General features: G+C 45.0%; 1 protein-coding gene across 1 annotated transcript; it reads left to right on the forward strand.

Moving 5' to 3' along the window:
* Positions 1–11,401: 11,401 nt before the first annotated feature.
* On the forward strand, positions 11,402–13,141 carry LOC130367438 (piggyBac transposable element-derived protein 4-like). Its single transcript, XM_056569858.1, has one exon. The coding sequence runs from the start codon at positions 11,402–11,404 to the stop codon at positions 13,139–13,141; it is 1,740 nt and encodes a 579-aa protein (XP_056425833.1).
* Positions 13,142–20,696: the final 7,555 nt, after the last annotated feature.

The raw sequence follows: 20,696 nt of genomic DNA on the forward strand, positions 1-20,696 counted from the left end.
GTGAATGCTGTCCAGTATGAAGTTACATTAGGGTGATGGCACCTGGGTGTCTTGTTTGAGGAAGTGTATATGGCTTCAATCCCAAGGTTATGGTCTATGATGGTATAGAGGGAGATCACGTCCATAGTTAAAAAGCAGAAATTGTCTTCCCAAGGTATATTGATGATTGAGTTTATGAGGTCCCGAGTGTCTTTGGTATATGAAGGTCTTTGTATCACATATTTTTATAATAGAATATCAACCTCCTGGGATAGGTTGTAGGTTAGTTAATTGATCCTGGAGATGATAGGCCTCTGAGATCATCTCCGGGATCAATTCACTAACCTGCAACCTATCCCAGTATTTTGATATACTATTACAAAAATATGTGATACAACTACCTTCAAATACCAAAGACACTCCGGATCTCATAAACTCCATCATCATTATACACTGCAAAAAAATAAATAAAGGGAACACTTAAACAACACAATGTAACTCCAAGTCAATCACACTTCTGTGAAATCACACTGTCCACTCAGGAAGCAACACTGACTGACAATCAATTTTTACATGCTGTTGTGCAAATGGAACAGACAACAGGTGTAAATTATAGGCAATTAGCAAGATACCCCCCAATAAATGAGTGGTTCTGCAGGTGGTGACCACAGACCACTTCTCAGTTCCTATGCTTCCTGGCTGATGTTTTGGTCACATTTGAATGCTGGCGGTGCTTTCACTCTAGTGGTACAACCCACACAATTGGCTAAGGTAGTGCAGCTCATCCAGGATGGCACATCAATTTGAGCTGTGGCAAGAAGATTTGCTGTGTCTGTCAGTGTAGTGTCCAGAGCATGGAGGCGCTATTAGGATACAGGCCAGTACATCAGGAGACATGTAAGAGGCCGTAGGACTGCTACCTCTGCCTTTGTGCAAGGAGGAGCAGGAGGAGCACTGCCAGAGCCCTGCAAAATGACCTCTAGCAGGCCACAAATGTGCATGTGTCCACTCAAACGATCAGAAACAGACTCCATGTGGGTGGTATGAGGACCAGACCTCCACAGGTGGGGGTTGTGCTTACAGCCCAACACTGTGCAGGAGGTTTTGCATTTGCCAGAGCACACCAAGATTGGCAAATTCGTCACTGGCGCCCTGTGCTCTTCACAGATGAAAGCAGGTTCACACTGTGATCATGTGACAGTTGTGACAGAGTCTGGAGATGCCGTGGGGAACGTTCTGCTGCCTGCAACATCCTCCAGCATGACCGGTTTAACGGTGTGTCAGTAATTGTGTGGGGTGGCATTTCTTTGGGGGGCCGCAGAGCCCTCCATGTGCTTGCCAGAGGTAGCCTGACTGTCATTAGGTACCAAAATGAGATCCTCAGACCACTTTTGAGACCATATGCTGGTGTGATTGGCCCTGTGTTCCTCCTAATGCAAGACAATGCTAGACCTCATGTGGCCGGAGTGTGTCAGCAGTTCCTGAAAGAAGAAGGCATTGATGCTATAGACTGGCCTGCATGTTCCCCAGACCTGAATCCGATTGAGCACATCTGGGACATAATGTCTAGCTCCATCCACCAACGCCATGTTGCACCACAGACTGTCCAGGAATTGGCGGATGCTTTAGTCTAGGTCATAAGGAGCATGCCCAGGCGTTGTAGAGAGGTCATACAGGCACGTGGAGGCAACACACACTACTGAGCCTCATTTTGACTTGTTTCAAGGACATTACATCAAAGTTGGATCAGCCTGTAGTGTGGTTTTTCCACTTTGATTTTGAGTGTGACTCCATATCCAGACCTCCATGGGTTGATAAATTTGATTTCCATTTAAAATTTTTGTGTGATTTTGTTGTCAGCACATTCAACTATGTAAAGATGAAAGTATTTAATACGATTAGTTAATTTATTCAGATCTAGGATGTGTTATCTTAGTGTTCCCTTTATTTTATTGAGCAGTGTACCTTGGGAAAACAATTTCTGCTTTTTAACTATGGACATGCCCTCCCTCTATACCATCATAGACCATAACCTTGGGATTGAAGCCATATCACACTTCCTCAAACAAGACACCCAGATACCATCACCCCAATGTAACTTCATACTGGAAAGCATTCACTTTATCCTCAAACATGACTATTTCAAATTTAACGGCCAAATGTACATACAGCAGCGCAGAACAGCTATGGGGACGCGTTTCACGCCAAGTTTTGAGAATCTCTTGGGTCTATATGAACATCTATTTGTCTACACTAACCCCCCCCCCCCCCCCCACCACCACCACTTTTTTTTTACCACTGCGTAACCTACAAGAGGTATATAGATGACATATTCATTATTTGGAACGGCTCCCATGAAGATCTGAAGACCTTTATAGATGACCTAATCCAAATTTCTGAAAACCATTCTTCCCTGCAAACCCCAGATCACTTTCAGAAAGGGCCATTATGTCAAAAACCATCTAGCACCAAGTAAACTAAAATCCATAAAGACCACTAACACAAAAACATTCCTTCCACCAGTTACCGGGAGTCCCAAATGTGGCAATACCCAATGTAAATGCTGCACCTCCATTTCCCACAACTGTAAGGAGTCAAATGTTACATCTCTGGAGAAATTTTTCTAATTAAAACATTTATCAACTGTGGCACAGATTTTGTAAAATACCTCCTGGAATGTATCTGTAGCCTACAGTATGTAGGCCGCACCATCCAACCCCTGGGATGCAGGCTGAACAAACATAGGGCAAATATCTTGAAAGGATTTACCCTACACAGCGTTTCACGCCATGCTGCCACCAGCCATGACTGCAAAATCACCAATTTTAAACTCACACCAATTGAACACATTCCCAAAACTACTAACCAATGCTTTGGGACTTTACGCAAACTATTGGATACACAAACTTAAAACTTTGGTCTCCACCAGTTTCATTGAATACATAGAATACGTATAACACCAATTCATAAAGAGACATCAACCTAATCATAATTCACTTGAATCTATTGAATTCTATTCATTCTCATTTATCATATCAATTCCTCTCTGAAGTCTAAACACCTACAAGGGTCACCACTACCCCTTGATATGCATGTGGCCATACACCTGTGTAACATCTGTCCTATGTTTATGTATATAACTAATGGATATATGACCATTCCATTTTTTCACATTTCTATATATCAGTCCGGTGTAATATATACACTATATATTATGTGACCATTTAATTTATTTATTTACTTCCATCCACTTTCATCCAAATACCCTCTACTACCTCTCTGTTATCTATACTATGCAACACATACTATATATCATGAAATCTGTATTTCAAGCAACCCCTCCGTGCCTCATACAGTGTGTTTTGCATGTTTTGTATATACAACACTCCCCATTTGTCATAACACACATCATCCTCCAACTTAACCTACCTACTATGCTTTCTTATGCTCATATCAGCTTTAATACACAGCAATGCTCTGCACCACCTCCACTTCAGATCTAACTTTTCCTGTCTACTGTTTTTAGCCATACAAGCACAACACTCTACACTATTCATTATTTATCACTATCCATTCATTCTCTCATGTCAACCACTCGCCTGTCATTGGTCCACTCAGCCCATGTGACCACACTACAGTGCGGCACCCGCATCTAACCAGCGATCGCTTATTTCCTGACTCCCTACCTCGGCCCTGACATCTGCACTAACACTAGTGCAAATACAGGAGCCGGTCATCTGCACGAACACCAGCGCAAGCACAGAAACACAAGAGCCTGTCAGCTCTTGTCACAGCAGCCTAACGGGCTGGCAATCGGTGCATCACACTACCACTGATGAGCACTGTACTACTAGGCACAGTAACATTACTACGAATTGAGCCTCTTTCTGAACTTAGCTACCGGATCACAAGAGATCCGACCTTATAACTAACTATACTACTTCTATTCCACACATTATAACTACCATCAACATACTTTATTCCTGTTTTATATGTTAAAACTAATGCTTTTAATCATAAATGTGTGTTTTTACTATTTTGTGAGGAGTTTGGGTCTGACCTTGTGTGACCCCCAGACCCCACCCACCCACTTTTGGCGCCCATTTTGTGTGTATTTAAACCTGCATGTCACTGTATGCACCTATGCCAATCTGCGGAAGGGGGATTTAACCCACGAAAAGCGTCATTGTCTTTTTATTATTTTATTTTGGTATCAATAAACGTGTTGATGCTTCACCTTCACTTCACCAAATTTATGCAACTACAACTACGCATCCAGTGCATCTTTTCTTCTTCTCTGGATTTACTGACGGGTTCCTGCCAAAAATACCAGTTACTCGCACTGACGGGCTGCAGGTTCTACTCCACTTCAGTACCCCATCTTCAAGGGGTGATATATATAAACCCAAGGGGTTCTAAAGGTGAGAGACAAATCTATTGTATTTCTCTACTCCCCCTACCCGTCCTCCTGCTTTTTTCTTCTTCTACCTTACTACAGCCTGGAGGTGGCAGCAGCATGAGGAGACCATAATGTGGCAGAATGACACAGCCTGGAGGTGGCAACAGCCTGACGAGACTACAGGGCCTCACAATTGAAAAGATTAAAGATATTTTGTAAAATTTAAATTGAAGATTTTATATAGATTAAAGTTTAATTTAATGGGCCAACAGCATGAGGAGACCATATGGTGGCACACTGACACAGCCTGGAGGTGGCAGCAGCAGGAAGAGACCATAATGTGGCAGAATGACACAGCCTGGAGGTGGCAACAACCTGACGAGACCATAGGGCCTCACATTGAGAAGATTAAAGATATTTTGTAAAATTTTAATTGATTTAAGATAAAGTTTCATTTAAAGGGGTTCTCCTTGTTTATACTGTTTTTTGTTATTATGTTTGTGTGTTATGTGTGTATAAGTATGTGTTTTTTTATGTGTGCTGTGATTATGTATATATGTATTTTCTTACCTTTTGTGAAGATCCGGAAGCTGGTCCCTTTTTCTTCCAGTTGCTTGCTGTGTACCTCGGCCTCCGCCATGTTGTTTTCGGTACGTGGGATGTTGGGGGGGTGTGTTCTTGCTTCTGTCCTTCCTATCTTCTGACGTCCGAGGTAAATCTTTTCTCCCTGTTTCTTCCGTGGCTCAGCGACGAATCTGCGGCCTCTTCCGGCGCATGCGCAGGTATTTTTTTTTACCGCATTTTGTTACCGCATGCGCGATGTACGCAAGTGCTACGCTAACAGCGTAGCGTACGTTAGGTCTACGCTAATAGCGTAGCTTCGCGCAAGCGCCGACAGTTTGTCAATTAGACAAAAAAATCTTTATTGGTAAAAAAAAAAAAAAACTACCTGCGCATGTGCCGGAAGAGGCCGCAGATTCGTCGCTGAGCCACGGAAGAAACCGGCAGAAAAGATTTGCCTCGGACGTCAGATGATAGGAAGGACAGAAGCAAGAACACACCCCTGACATCCCACTTACCGAAAACAACATGGCGGAGGCCGAGGTACACAGCAAGCCACTGGAAGAAAAAGGAACCAGCTTCCGGATCTTCACAAAAAGTAAGAAAATACATATATACATAATCACAACACACATAAAAAAACACATACTTATACACACATAACATAATAACAAAAAACAGTATAAACAAGGGAGAACCCCTTTAATGTGCCAGCAGCATGAGGGACCACATGGCCATGGTGTGTCTGAGTCCTCTGTCTCGTCTTCCTTATTATTCTGTAGCTCCACAGCCTGCTCCTGCTCTCCTGTCAGATGACTATAAAAACCACCCATTTTGCAAAACCTTGCCTGTGCTCCACTGTCCTCCTCCAGTTAAGCCCCCTCAGAGATCATGTGGCCTCGAGATGTAGGCGCCACGTCTGTGCCCTGACCAGCCATCGCATCCAACACGTGTTGTAGAATTTAGAGCAGTGTAATGAAGTTGTTATTCCCATAATCCTGGCAACTGACTAATAATGTGCCTTCCTCAAAGGGCCTGAGCAAACGGCAAGTGTCACGTATGAGCTGCCACTGGTTGACATTGAAGTTACACAGGGGAGTACCCCTATCCGCTTGGATCATCAAGAAATCGGTTATGGCTTTTCTCTGTTCGTAAAGTCGGTCCAACATATGGAAGGTGGAATTGCAATGTGTGGAAACGTCCCAAATCAGACTATATTGGGGGATGCAGTTCTGACACTGCAGCTCAAGGATGGTGTGCTTTGCAGTGTACAAGTGGCTGAAGTGCATGCAATGTTTTTTCCCCATTGTTAGGATGTCTTGCAGATGGGGGGGGGGAACACTTCAGGAATCGCTTGAAAACCAGATTGAACACGTGGGACATGCAGGACGCATGGCTCAGGCTTCCTTGACGCAGCACAAACAAGATGTTCTTCCCGTTGTCGGTCACCACAGTTCCCATTTCCAGTTTTCGTGGAGTAAGCCATGATTCAGTTTCTTGATGAATCACTTTTAGAAGTTCCTCCCCTATGTGACTCTGTTCACCAAGGTAAACCATGTGAATAACAGTAGGACACCGCCGTGCCCTGCACACATGGTATGCTGGAGGGGCACTGAGACTTGTCTGGGCAGTGGAGGCTGAGGACACGGTGGCGGATGAGGAGGCAGAGTCGCACACTGTCGCAGGGCCAACGGCCTGAGAGTGTGGAGGAGGAATCGGCCATTCCAAGTTGCTGTTGGGGCTGTGCAGGAACCACATTCACCCAGTGGGCCGTAAAGGACATATGTTGTCCCTGACCGTAGTTACAGCTCCACACGTCGGCGCTGATGTGCACTTTGGTTCACTTTTGTAGAGTGGGGTGGTGGGTGTAAATACCAGTACTCGGTGATGAAGGTGGGTGAAAGAAGGAGAACTTGGCATCAGGCAGGTGGCAGGATCAGAATAGTAGTTAAGGCAGGTAGGCAGAAGAAAACGGTCTCTTTTGGCAAAGTGTTGGTGTGCACAAGTAAGTATTGAGGATATGCATTAGCTAAAACTAAACTTTTCTTAGGATAAAATATATGGACCAAAATGTTTTTCTTTAAATCTAACAAAAGGAAAGGTGTGCAAAAAACACCATGTGCCACCTACACCACCAAGTATTGATGCGATGCAAAGACCTCTAAAAGGTGGAAGGGAACAACGTATGGTCCATTGTAACAGGTGGGGGTAAAAACTTCCCCCTGTAAGGCCCTACTCTCGCAATATTAATCCCCTTCTTGGCAAGTGTTGCTCGCCCTAAAAAGGGCAGCCTCACACAGGAACCTCTCCCTATTTTCACCTAAAAACAATGCCATGCCAACTAAGGGTTGAGTCTGAGGAACCCACCGACTGTTGACTGGGGGTGTCGGATGTCACTTGGGATGAAGTGGATGACTGTGTGAAGCAATCAATCATGGCTGCTGGGTTGCTGGTCGCGACACGACTGCTAGCTGACACCGGGAGCTCAGACCTCTCGCTGCAACTCCTGCTACCACACGCCCCTACTCTGCTGCGACCTCTGCCTTTGCCCGATGAATTTAGGCCTCTGACACTCCTCTGTGCATGTTCTGCCACTTCTGTGCCTGACATACGTATACACCAGCTGAGTGCATATATGTTCACTTATGAGAGAACAATGCGCTTCACTACGCTTAAAACTGTATTAGACTACAGAAACAAGGGTGTGGCTTTGGCTGGCCTTTCACAGTAACTAGGCCCAAATTAGTTTTTCAGGAAAAAAGAAAAACCTACACCACGTAGGTGTACATACAGTTTATACTTATGAGAGATGAACTATGCGCTCCACTACAAACTGTATAAGGCTACAGAAACAAGTGGGTAGCTTTGACTGGTCATTCACAGTAATTAACCAAAATTTGTTTTTCCGGAAGAAAAAAATACACCACGTAGGTGTACGTACAGTTTACAACTATGAGAGCTGGAAAATACACTCAGTTTAAAACTGTATAACGCTATAGAAACAAGGGTTTAGCTTTGGCTGGCCTTTCACAGTGACTAGGCCAAAATTAGTTTTTCAGGAAAAAAAAAAAACGTACAACACTGTACACACAGGTTACACTTATGGGAGGACAATAAGCTCCGGTACGCAACCGCAACCTGTATCAGGCACTGTAATAAGCTGGCTATGGCTTTTCGTGCACACCCTAACTGGCCCGTTAGCTTTACAGTGTTTGTACAATCAACTGCAGCAGTACAGAATTCTCTGTGTAGTAGAGCCCAATACAATTATTAGGCACTAATAGCAGGTGACAATGACTTTTAGTGCTCTGCCTAACCCCTTAAAAGGGGTACTTTGGTACTTTTAATCAACTGGTGCCAGAAAGTTAAACAGATTTGTAAATTACTTCTATTAATAAATCAGTACTTATTAGCTGCTATATACTACAGAGAAAGTTCTTTTCTTTTTGAATAATTTTTTTCTGTCCGCAGTGCTCTCTGCTGTCACCTCTGTCCATATCAGGAACTTTCCAGAACAGGAGCAAATTCCCATAGCAAACCTATGCTGCTCCGGACAGTTCCTGATATAGACAAAGGTGTCAGCATAGAGCACTGTGGACAGGAAAAAAAAAAAAAAGAAATCCAAAAACAAGAGAGAACTTTCTCTGTAATATACAGCCGCTAATAAGTACTGGAAGGATAAAGATTTTTTTATTAGAAGAAATTTACAAATCTGTTTAACTTTCTGGCACCAGTTGATAAAAAAAATATATATATTTTCCAACGGAGTACCCCTTTAAGCTTTAGAGCTGCTGTACACCCCACTGCAGCAGTGGAGTCGCTGTGTATTACACCTAAAAGTGTACTTTCTCTCTCTGTCAGTGCTTTTATGCAGTGATTTGGGCTTGTGGTGAAACGCTGCTGTCAAGCTGTTCTTCTGTGCAACACACACACTGCTCTCTCTCTCTCCCTGCAATGAAACAGTCACTCTGAAATAAAACTCTGAAGTGACTGGCCGCAAGATGGTTGCCGATTATATAGGGCTGTGACATCACAGGGGTGGGTGGCTGGCTGCTGATAGGCTGCATGTGATTCAGGGTCATCCCGCCTACCGCCTTCCCAGAGTTTCTTGCCCCATGTCCTCACATGTGGATCTGCCATTTTAGATGCCCTGAAGCCTGGACCGCACTAAATGGAAGTTAATGAAGTGATTTGTGTGATTCGGCGCTATTCGGATTACTTGAGAAGCAAATTTCAAATTCGATTCACTCATCCCTACTCTGAACTATTAAAATATAATGTTAATGATCCCATATGGGGTAATGGTGTAAACGCAAAAAAAAAAAAACAAAGTCCAAAATGTCTGATATTCGGTCACATCCCATCCCTAAAAAAAAAACAAAATCAATAAAAAGTACAGATGATTAACCCCTTCCTGCTACAGGACGTATGCATACGTCCCAGCTGCTGACAGGTTCGTGCAACTGGACGTATGCATACGTCCTGCATTAATAGCTTCACTGTGCAGCTCTGCACAGTGAAGCCGCGGCGATCTCCGCTGCTATCAGCAGCAGGGGATCGCTGTTACATGTCCAGGGACCTGTCAGAGCGATCCCGCTGTGCGATCGCTCTGACAGGCTTTTCCCCTGACAGGCTCTGCGATCAGAGCCTGGCTTCACTGTGCGCCTCTGCACATTGAAGCTGCCAGCGATCTCCGCTGCTATCAGCAGCAGGGGATCGCTGTTACATGTCCAGGGACCTGTCAGAGCGATCCCGCTGTGCGATCGCTCTGACAGGCTTTTCCCCTGACAGGCTCTGCGATCAGAGCCTGGCTTCACTGTGCGCCTCTGCACAGTGAAGCTGCCAGCGATCTCCGCTGCTATCAGCAGCAGGGGATCGCTGTTACATGTCCAGGGACCTGTCAGAGCGATCCCGCTGTGCGATCGCTCTGACAGGCTTTTCCCCTGACAGGCTCTGCGATCAGAGCCTGGCTTCACTGTGCGCCTCTGCACATTGAAGCTGCCAGCGATCTCCGCTGCTATCAGCAGCAGGGGATCGCTGTTACATGTCCAGGGACCTGTCAGAGCGATCCCGCTGTGCGATCGCTCTGACAGGCTTTTCCCCTGACAGGCTCTGCGATCAGAGCCTGGCTTCACTGTGCGCCTCTGCACAGTGAAGCTGCCAGCGATCTCCGCTGCTATCAGCAGCAGGGGATCGCTGTTACATGTCCAGGGACCTGTCAAAGCGATCCCGCTGTGCGATCGCTCTGACAGGCTTTTCCCCTGACAGGCTCTGCAATCAGAGCCTGGCTTCACTGTGCAGCTCTGCATAGTGAAGCTTTCGGTGATCTCCGCTGCTATCAGCAGCGTTGATCACTATGACATATACAGGGACCAATCAGAGCGGTCCCGCTGTGTGATCGCTCTGATTGGCTGTTCTCTGACAGACTGGCCAATCAGAGCGCAGATCACGTGACCTGACTGTTTCTGGCTCAGTGATCGCGCTTCTGACAGTCAGTCTGTCAGAGAAGAGCGAGGAGACAGGACGTGCTGCGGTTTGGTCTGCCGTTTTCACGGCAGATCAGCCACATAGTTAAAAAAAAAAACAGGAAAACCCACACACATTATCCCCCTCATCACCCCACCTCCCCTGCCATCACCATATAGTTACCCCCCCTCATCGATCACCCCCCTCATCGCCCCTCATCACCGCCTGAGATCATCGCCCCTCATCACCGCCTGAGATCATCGCCCCTCATCACCCCCTGAGATCTTCGCCCCTCATCACCCCCTGAGATCTTCGCCCCTCATCACCCCCTGAGATCTTCGCCCCTCATCACCCCCTGAGACCGTCGCCCCCTGTCCCCGGTGGTAGCTGTGGCGTGCTGATTAGTATTTTTCAATATAAATCCACCGTCCGTCACCCCTGTGTCACCTGAGTTTGCTGTCATCTGAGACCGTCGCCCCTGTGTCACCTGTGATCGTCGCCCCTTGTCACTGTAACAAAAAGTCAAAAAAATTAAAAAGTTAAAAAAAAGAGCTTGAAACCACCCATTCACCTGTCCTTTGATAACCCTCCAGTGATCACCCCCTGAGACCGTCGCCCCCTGTCCCCGGTGGTAGCTGTGGCGTGCTGATTAGTATTTTTCAATATAAATCAGCCGTCCGCTATCACCGTCCGTCGCCCCTGTGTCACCTGAGTTTTCTGTCTGCTGTCATCTGAGAACGTCGCCCCTGTGTCACCTGTGATCGTCGCCCCTGTGTCACCTGTGATCATCGCCCTTGTCACCTGTGATCGTCACCTCCTGTGTCACCTGTGATCGTCGCCCCTGTGTCACCTGTGATCGTCGCCCCTTGTCACTGATCCTGTTGTCATCCCCTTGTTATAAAAAGTAAAAAAAAAAAAAAAAAAAGTAAACCCTTTCCTGTCACCCCTTTGTAGTCACCCCCTGTTTTTTGTGTTGTGTACACCTAAGTGCACAACATGTCAGGCACATCACAGCGGATGTATTCGCTGGAGGAGGCCTATGAATTTTTGGCCTCAGAAACGGAGTCTGTGAGCGATGATGGGGACCCTACATTCCTAATCTCATCCTCATCTTTATCCTCATCAGACTCGGACGTGCCACCCCCAAGGAGGCGACGCAGGCGGGCCACTGCAGCGGCCACTGCGTTACCAGGCCCATCAAGGCTTTCTAAGCCCTCGGAGCCCTCTGACTCCATATGGGTAGACCCAGGCCAATTTACACCCCAAATTCCTGGGTTTACAGGGAATGCAGGGATGCAATTCCCATTTGCTGGGTTGGCAGAAAAAGACTTTTTTAAGTTCTTTTTCACCGATGAGCTGCTAGAGCATTTGGTTGCGCAAACAAACATCTACGCCAACCAATATATTACTGCACACCCCACCTCTAGTTATGCTCATCCGAATAGGTGGACCCCTGTGACCCCATCAGAGATGGCAAAATTTTGGGGTATAATGCTGAGCATGGGGCTTCTGAAGAAACCCAGTATCCGCCCATACTGGACCCACGACCTGCTATATAACACCCCCATGTACCGCATGGCAATGAGCAGGACACGTTTTGAGCAGATAATGAGGTTTCTGCATTATAATGATAATGCCACTTGTCCACCTAGAGACCACCCTAGCTATGACCGGCTATATAAAATTCGTCCGCTTATAGACCACCTAAATGCCGTGTTCCAGGCGGCATATGTCCCAGAAAGGGAAATATCAATAGACGAGTCCCTGGTGCACTTCAAGGGCAGGCTACAATTCCGCCAGTACCTGCCCAGCAAAAGGGCACGGTATGGGGTAAAGATGTACATGCTCTGTGAAAGTGCATCAGGATACACGTACCGGTTTCGTGTATATGAGGGGAAAGACTCGTCAATTGAACCCCCAGAGTGCCCCCCTGTCCTGGGAATTACAGGCAAGATAGTATGGGATTTGGTGCACCCCATACTAGACCAGGGATACCACCTCTACCTCGACAATTTCTACACCAGCGTCCCCCTATTCAAGTGCCTCACTGCACGTGGGACAGTAGCATGTTGCACTGTCCGTAAAAACCAGAGAGGCCTCCCCAAACCTCTGCTGGCACACCCCATGCGGAAGCATGAGAGCAGGGCACTGTGCAGCGATGGAATATTGTGTGTGAGATACAAGGACAAGAGAGAGGTCCTTGTACTCACCACAATACATGGCCACGCCACCACCCCGGTTTCTGTACGTGGGGCCCCTACAGAAATCTATAAGCCAGACTGCATCCTGGCTTACAATAAGTTCATGGGAGGGGTGGACTTGTCTGACCAGGTGCTAAAGCCATACAGCGCCATGAGAAAGACAAGGGCGTGGTACAAGAAACTGGCTCTGCATATGGTACAGATGGCCTTATATAACGCCTTTGTCCTGTACCGACATGCCGGCCAGAGGGGAACGTTCTTGGAGTTTCAGGAGGTGGTCATAAGGAACCTCATATTTGGGGACCAGGAAGATGCAGGCCCCAGCACTTCCGAGTCCTCACGGATTGTGCCAGGGCAGCATTTCCCCAGTGAAATCCCCCACACTGGGAAGAAGGGGAGGACCCAAAAGAAGTACAGGGTCTGCTATAAAAGAGGGATCCGCCGGGACACTACGTACCAGTGCGAGACCTGCCCCACTCAGCCGGGACTGTGCATCCCATGTTTTAAAATTGATCACACATCCCTGCAATTTTAATTTGATCCATCTTAGCCCCCGTGTATCACATCACATGCCACAGTTTTTTCTTAGTTAATTTTAACCCCCCCCCCCATTTTATTAGAATCTGTGGCCTAGTGTGGCACCTATTATTTTTCTTTTTACCCCAAAACCATTCCAGCAAAATATGTGGTACAGTGTGCCACAAATTATTTTCATTGTACCCCATAACCGTTCCAGGAAAATATGTGGTACAGTGTGCCGCAAATTATTTTCATTGTACCCCAAAACCATTCCAGCAAAATATGTGGTACAGTGTGGCGCAAATTATTTTCATTGCACCCCAAAACCATTCCAGCAAAATATGTGGTACAGTGTGCCGCAAATTATTTTCATTGTACCCCAAAACCATTCCAGCAAAATATGTGGTACAGTGTGCCGCAAATTATTTTCATTGTACCCCAAAACCATTCCAGCAAAATATGTGGTACAGTGTGCCGCAAATTATTTTCATTGTACCTCAAAACCATTCCAGCAAAATATGTGGTACAGTGTGCCGCAAATTATTTTCATTGTACCCCAAAACTATTCCAGCAAAATATGTGGTACAGTGTGCCGCAAATTATTTTCATTGTACCCCAAAACCATTCCAGCAAAATATGTGGTACAGTGTGCCGCAAATTATTTTCATTGTACCCCAAAACCATTCCAGCAAAATATGTGGTACAGTGTGCCGCAAATTATTTTCATTGTACCCCAAAACCATTCCAGCAAAATATGTTGTACCGCAAAACCATTTATTTGGTAGTGTGCCACAAATTATTTTCTATATATCCTTCTGTTCGGAGACCTGAAGTGCACCAGCAGAGCACTAAATGTCCACCTATGGGGTGTTTTCTTAATCAGGAGAAATTGGGCTTCAAATTTTGGGGTCCATTTCCACCTATTACCTCTTGTATAAAAGTAAAATTGGGGGTAACACCATCATTTTAGTGTTAAAAATCAAATTTTCCATTTTCATTTCCAACTTCAACACAAAGTTGTCGAACACCTGTGAGGAGTTAAGTCTCACTATACCCCTTGTTACGTTCCTTTAGGGGTCTAGTTTCCAAAATATTATGCCATGTGTTTTTTTTTGCTGTTCTGGCACCCTGGGGACATGCTAAATGCAACATGCCCCCAAAACAATTTCAATAAGCCAAATTTAGCTCCTTCTCTTCTGAGACCTGTAGTGCGCCAGCAGAGCATTTTTCACCCCCATATGGGGTGTTTTCTGAATCGGGAGAAATTGGGCTTCAAATTTTGGGGGGTATTTTCTGCTTTAAACCTTTGTAAAAATGTAAAATTTTTGGGAAACCAAGCATTTTAGGTAAAATTAGTATTATTTTTTTACATATGCAAAAGTCGTGAAACCCCTGTGGGGTATTAAGATTCACTTTACCCCTTGTTACGTTCCCCAAGGGGTCTAGTTTCCAAAATGTGATGCCATGTGTTTTTGTTTTTTTTTGCTGTCCTGGCACAATAGGGGCTTCCTAAATGCAGCATGCCCCCAGAGCAAAATGTGCTTCCAAAAAGCCAAATGTGACTACTCCTCTTCTGAGACCTGTAGTGCGCCAGCAGAGCACTTTTCACCCCCATATGGCGTGTTTTCTGAATCGGGAGCAATTGGGCTTCAAATTTTGGGGGGTATTTTCTGCTTTAACCTTTGTAAAAATGTTAAATTTTTGGGAAACCAAGCATTTTAGGTAAAAATTTTTATTTATTTTTTACATATGCAAAAGTCGTGAAACCCCTGTGGGGTATTAAGGTTCACTTTACCCCTTGTTACATTCCTCAAGGGGTCTAGCTTCCAAAATGGTATGCCATGTGTTTTTTTTTTGCTGTCCTGGCACCATAGGGGCTTCCTAAATGCGGCATGCCCCCAGAGCAAAATTTGCTTCCAAAAAGCCAAATGTGACTACTCCTCTTCTGAGACCTGTAGTGCGCCAGCAGAGCACTTTTCTCCCCCATATGGGGTGTTTTCTGAATCGGGAGAAATTGGGCTTCAAATTTTGGGGGGTATTTTTAGCTTTAACCCTTTGTAAAAATGTAAAATTTTGGGGAAACCAAGCATTCTAGGTAAAAAATGTTATTTATTTTTTACATAATCAAAAGTCGTGAAACCCCTGTGGGGTATTAAGGTTCACTTTACCCCTTGTTACATTCCCCAAGGGGTCTAGTTTCCAAAATGTTATGCCATGTGTTTTTTTTTTTTTTTGCTGTCCTGGCACCATAGGGGCTTCCTAAATGCGGCATGCCCCCAGAGCAAAATTTGCTTCCAAAAAGCGAAATGTGACTACTCCTCTTCTGAGACCTGTAGTGCGCCAGCAGAGCACTTTTCACCCCATATGGGGTGTTTTCTGAATCGGGAGAAATTGGGCTTCAAGTTTTGGGGGGTATTTTCTGCTTTAACCCTTTGTAAAAATGTAAAATTTTTGGGAAGCCAAGCATTTTAGGTAAACATTTTTATTTATTTTTTACATATGCAAAAGTCGTGAAACCCCTGTGGGGTATTAAGGTTCACTTTACCCCCCTTGTTACATTCCCCAAGGGGTCTAGTTTCCAAAATGGTATGCCATGTGTTTTTTTTTTGCTGTTTTGACACCCTAGGGGCTTCCTAAAGGTGACATGCCCCCCAAAAACCATTTCAGAAAAATGTTCTCTCCAAAATCCCCTTGTCGCTCCTTCCCTTCTGAGCCCTCTACTGCGCCCGCCGAACACTTTACATAGACATATGAAGGTATGTGCTTACTCGAGAGAAATTGGGCTACAAATACAAGTAAAAATTTTCTCCTTTTACCACTTGCAAAGATTCAAAAATTGGGTATACAAGAACATGCGAGTGTAAAAAATTAAGATTTAGAATTTTCTCCTTCACTTTGCTGCTATTCCTGTGAAACGCCTAAAGGGTTAAAACACTGACTGAATGTCATTTTGAATACTTTGGGGGGTGTAGTTTTTATAATGGGGTCATTTATGGGGTATTACTAATATGAAGACCCTTCAAATCCACTTCAAAACTGAACTGGTCCCTGGAAAATATCGAGTTTGAAAATTTTGTGAAAAATTGGAAAATTGCTGCTGAACTTTGAAGCCCTCTGGTGTCTTCCAAAAGTAAAAACTCATAAATTTTATGATGCAAACATAAAGTAGACATATTGTATATGTGAACAAAAAAAATAAATTATTTTGAATATCCATTTTCCTTACAAGCAGAGAGCTTCAAAGTTAGAAAAATGCAAAATTTTCATTTTTTTCCATCAAATTTGGGGATTTTTCACCAAGAAAGGATGCAAGTTACCAACATTTTTTAGCACTGTGTTAAAGTACAATATGTCACGAAAAAACAATCTCGGAATCAGAATGATAAGTAAAAGCATCCCAGAGTTATTAATGTTTAAAGTGACAGTGGTCAGATTTGCAAAAAAGGCCTGCGTCCTTAAGGTGAAAATGAGCTGTGTCCTTAAGGGGTTAAAAACTACAAATCGCAACAAAAAGCTAAAAACTAAATTAGCCCTCCTATATAAAAATTTGAACGTTATGGGCAGTCAGAATAGGGCAATTTTAAACACACTGTATTTTGTTAAAAAGAAAAGTTTGAGGTTTTTTAGAAGTAGTACAATAATAGAAAAGCAAGTAAACATGGGTATTATTTTAATCATATTGACCCACAGAATACAAAAACATGTCAGCTTTACTGTAAAGTGCACTTTGTAAAAACTAAACCACCCAATTATTTAAAAACTGCATCTTTCTTTTCAATTTCCCACCATAAATAATATTTCTTTGGTTGCGACATACATTTTACAGTAAAATGAAAGGTGTCATTACAAAGTACAATTGTTTGCACAAAGAAAAAGCACTCGTGTCTGTGGTTAGGGGGGGGGGGGGGGGAAGCATCTCTTAGAAGGTGAGAAAAAAAATGAAAACACAAAAGATTAAAATTTCCTGTGTCCTTAAGGCAAAAATGTGCTGCAATTTCAAAGGGTTAAAAATTGGCTTATTTACACTTAACTTTTTTTTTCTTACATACTTTTATTGATGAACTGAAGCACAGTATGATCTGATGAGCTGCACACACTACAGCCTGTGCGATCTCACAGGCTTCCGTAGCAGGCAGACAGGTCATCATCTGACCTCCTGCTGCCATAGCAATCAACGGCGACCAGCGATCATATTGCGGTGCCTTTGTTCGTGAACATGGGGAGCCCTCTCCCCAGTCAACACCATAGATGCCATGATCAGGATTGATCACAGCATCTATGGAGTTAGTGCTGCAGAGAACGGTGTAATCGCTGCCCCGGCGGCAGCTGTGGCGGGACCCCGGCTGTGATTGACAGCCGGGACTCGCCGATCTCCTGAGCTGCGCGCAGTAGATAGTCAGGTTGTATGCATACGTTCCAGTGTGCGAACGTTTCGGGTGCTTGGAGGTATGCATACGTCCTATAGCGGGAAGGGGTTAATAGCATGGTCTGTTACACTACTAAGTCCGGCAAAATAAAGTGTACCTATGTATCATTGCCTTTAGACTACGTTTCACGTCTACAAATTTTGCGCAACTTCGCTTTTTTTTGCATTTGTGCTGAGTTTTTTTTGGTGGATAATTTTCTAAAGTGGTCACCTGTTTGGTGTACCATACACCACTTTATCCAGTGGACTAGTATGTATAAATTTGCGGGAGAATTTTTTTGGATTTATTTATTGGCAAAAAATGAAAGAGTACTAGCAAGGACACGTAGAAAAGTGTCAGAAGCTGGACAATGCAGGAGCCAGCCCTCATCACTGCAATACTACAACTACTCCCATCATTGGACAGAATCTGTCCCATGATGGGAATAGTTGTAGTACCACAGTGCTGAGCCACAGCTCTTGCACATCCCCCGGCTGCGGGACTATATTGGGACTGTTAGGACTACTACTCCCATCATGGACAGACTCCGTCCATGATGGGAGTTGTAGTCCTAGGACTAAAGGACAGATCGCAGCATGTCATTCTCCAGAGACCCTGCTGCGATCCGCATTTATTAACTTAAAAAGCCGGCGGTACATGCGGCTCCACTGCACTCCTCACTGGCTCCTGTATACAGCTGTCACATTTGGTGAATAGCTATATAGAATTATGACAGCGTATACAGGAGCCGGCGACAGTGCAGTGGAGCCGCATGTGACGCTGGCTTTTTAAGTTAATAAATGTGGATCGCAGTGGGTCTCTGGAGAATGGCCTGCTGCAATCTGTCCTTTATTCCCAGGACTACAACTTCCATCATGGATGGAGTCTGCCCATGATGGGAGTAGTAGTCCTAACAGTCCCGCATCCAGGGGATGTGCAAGAGCCGTACCTCAGCACTGCGGTACTACAACTACTCCCATCATGGGACACAGAATGTCCCTTGATGGGAGTAGTAGTCCAAGGGACTGATCGCACTGGGTCTCACGGAGACCCCCCTGGAACCTTTACTACTCCGCCCCTAGTGATGACATCATTGGGGGCGGAGCTAGATAGTCCAGGCCTGAAGCCAGGTTGGTAAGTATGACTCTGTTCTCATTATGTGTTTTGCATAATGGGAACAGAGCCTTTCTGGCAGTGTGTTCCCAAACAGGGAGACTCCAGCTGTTGTTTAACTACAGCCCCAATGATGGGAGTAGTAGTTTAGCAACAATTGGAGGCTCCCTGTTAAGGAACATGTGCACACTCCCCAGTACTAAAAATGTACTAACCCATTTTTTGCGTTTTTCTCATTTCAGATACGTGAATGTGGAGGACTACCTCAGATTCGGTGGACTGCGAAGATGACCAGCGTTTTTTAATGTCAATAAAAGGATTAACGAGGGCTGTGGGGGAGTGTTTTTTAAATAAATTTTTTTTATAATTGAATTTTCAGGCTTAGTAGTGAAAGCTGTCTTGTAGACAGAATCCATTACTAAGCCAAGGCCAAAAACAGCTAGCGCTAACCCCCCGATTATTACCCCGGTACACACCGCTACAGAGGTGCTGGGAAGAGTAGGTACCAACAGGTCCGGAGCGTCAAATATGGCCCTCCTGAGCCTAGGTGGTAACAGGCTGGTGTTATTTAGGCTGGGGAGGGCCAGTAACAATGGTCATTGCCCACCCTGATAATGTCAGGCTGTTGCTGCTTGGTTGGTATCTGGCTGATACTGAGAACTGGGGAACCCTATGCGTTTCTTTATTGTTTTTAAATCTATATATATATATATATATATAAAACTCAACGTGTGTGTGTGTGTGTGTATGTATTTTCTATAAAAACTTCCAAACATTCTAAAGATATTAACATGAAACTTGGCACACATGTTACTTATATGTCAACAACAAACATAGGATAGGTAATTTAACCCTTACTCACCCCCATTTCCCAGGGGCGGGGTTTATGTTTAAAGTCCCATACAAGTCTATGGGAAATATATGTTACTGCATAACTTCCAAACGGCTGGAGATATTTCGATAATACTTGGTCACATGTTACTTATATGTCCACTTAAAATATAGGATAGTTAATTTAACCCTTAACCACCCCCATTTGTGAGTGTCGGGGTTTTTGTTTAAAGTCCCATGCAAATCAATGGGAAATGTATGTTTCTACATAACTTCAGTATGGCTGGAGATATTTCAATACCTGGTGCACATATTACAGGTCAGGATAGGAGGACGGGATAGGAGGGCGGGATAAGAGGTCGGGATGGGAGGTCGGGATGGGAGGTCGGGATGGGAGGTCGGGATGGGAGGTCGGGATAGGAGGTTGAGATAGGAGGTCGAAATAGGAGGTCGAGTCAGGAGGTCAGGATATGAGGACGGTATAGGAGGACCGTATAGGAGGTGGAGATAGGAGGACCGTATAGGAGGTGGAGATAGGAGGTCAAGATAGGAGGACGGGATAAGAGGTCGGGATAGGAGGTCGGGATATGAGGACAGGATAAGAGGAAGGGATAGAAAATCGAGATAGGAGGACGGGATAGGAGGTCGAGTTTGGAGGTCAGGATATGAGGACGGTATAGGAGGTGGAGATAGGAGGACGGGATAGGAGGTCGGGATAGGAGGTCGGGATAGGAGGACGGGATAAGAGGTCGGGATAAGAGGTCGGGATAAGAGGTAAGGATAAGAGGTCGAGTTAGGAGGTCGGGATATGAGGACAGGATAAGAGGAAGGGATAGGAGGTAGAGATAGGAGGAAGGGATAGGAGGTCGAGATAGGAGGACAGGATAGGAGGACGGGATAGGAGGTCGGGATATGAGGTGGAGATAGGAGGACAGGATAGGAGGTCGGGATATGAGGACGGGATAGGAGGTCGAGATAGGAGGACGGGACAGGAGGTCGGGACAGGAGGACTGGATAGGAGGTTGGGATAGGAGGTCGGGGTATGAGGACGGGATATGGGGTTGGGATATGACAACAATATGAGGATGGGATATGAAGTAAAAAGCTTCCTCCTCTGTTGATTTTCCTCCCCAACAAGGATGAGGGAGGAAAAACCTGTGTGGTTCCCCATATTTTCAATATCAGCCAGTAATCAGCAACAGCCTGACATTACCAGGGTGG

Source organism: Hyla sarda, chromosome 4 (assembly GCF_029499605.1).
Source record: "Hyla sarda isolate aHylSar1 chromosome 4, aHylSar1.hap1, whole genome shotgun sequence".
NCBI lineage: Eukaryota > Metazoa > Chordata > Amphibia > Anura > Hylidae > Hyla > Hyla sarda.

What these genes read in the sequence shown, in the direction of transcription:
- LOC130367438 (XM_056569858.1), top strand. Translation starts at nt 11,402, where the DNA reads ATGTCAGGCACATCACAGCGGATGTATTCGCTGGAGGAGGCCTATGAA.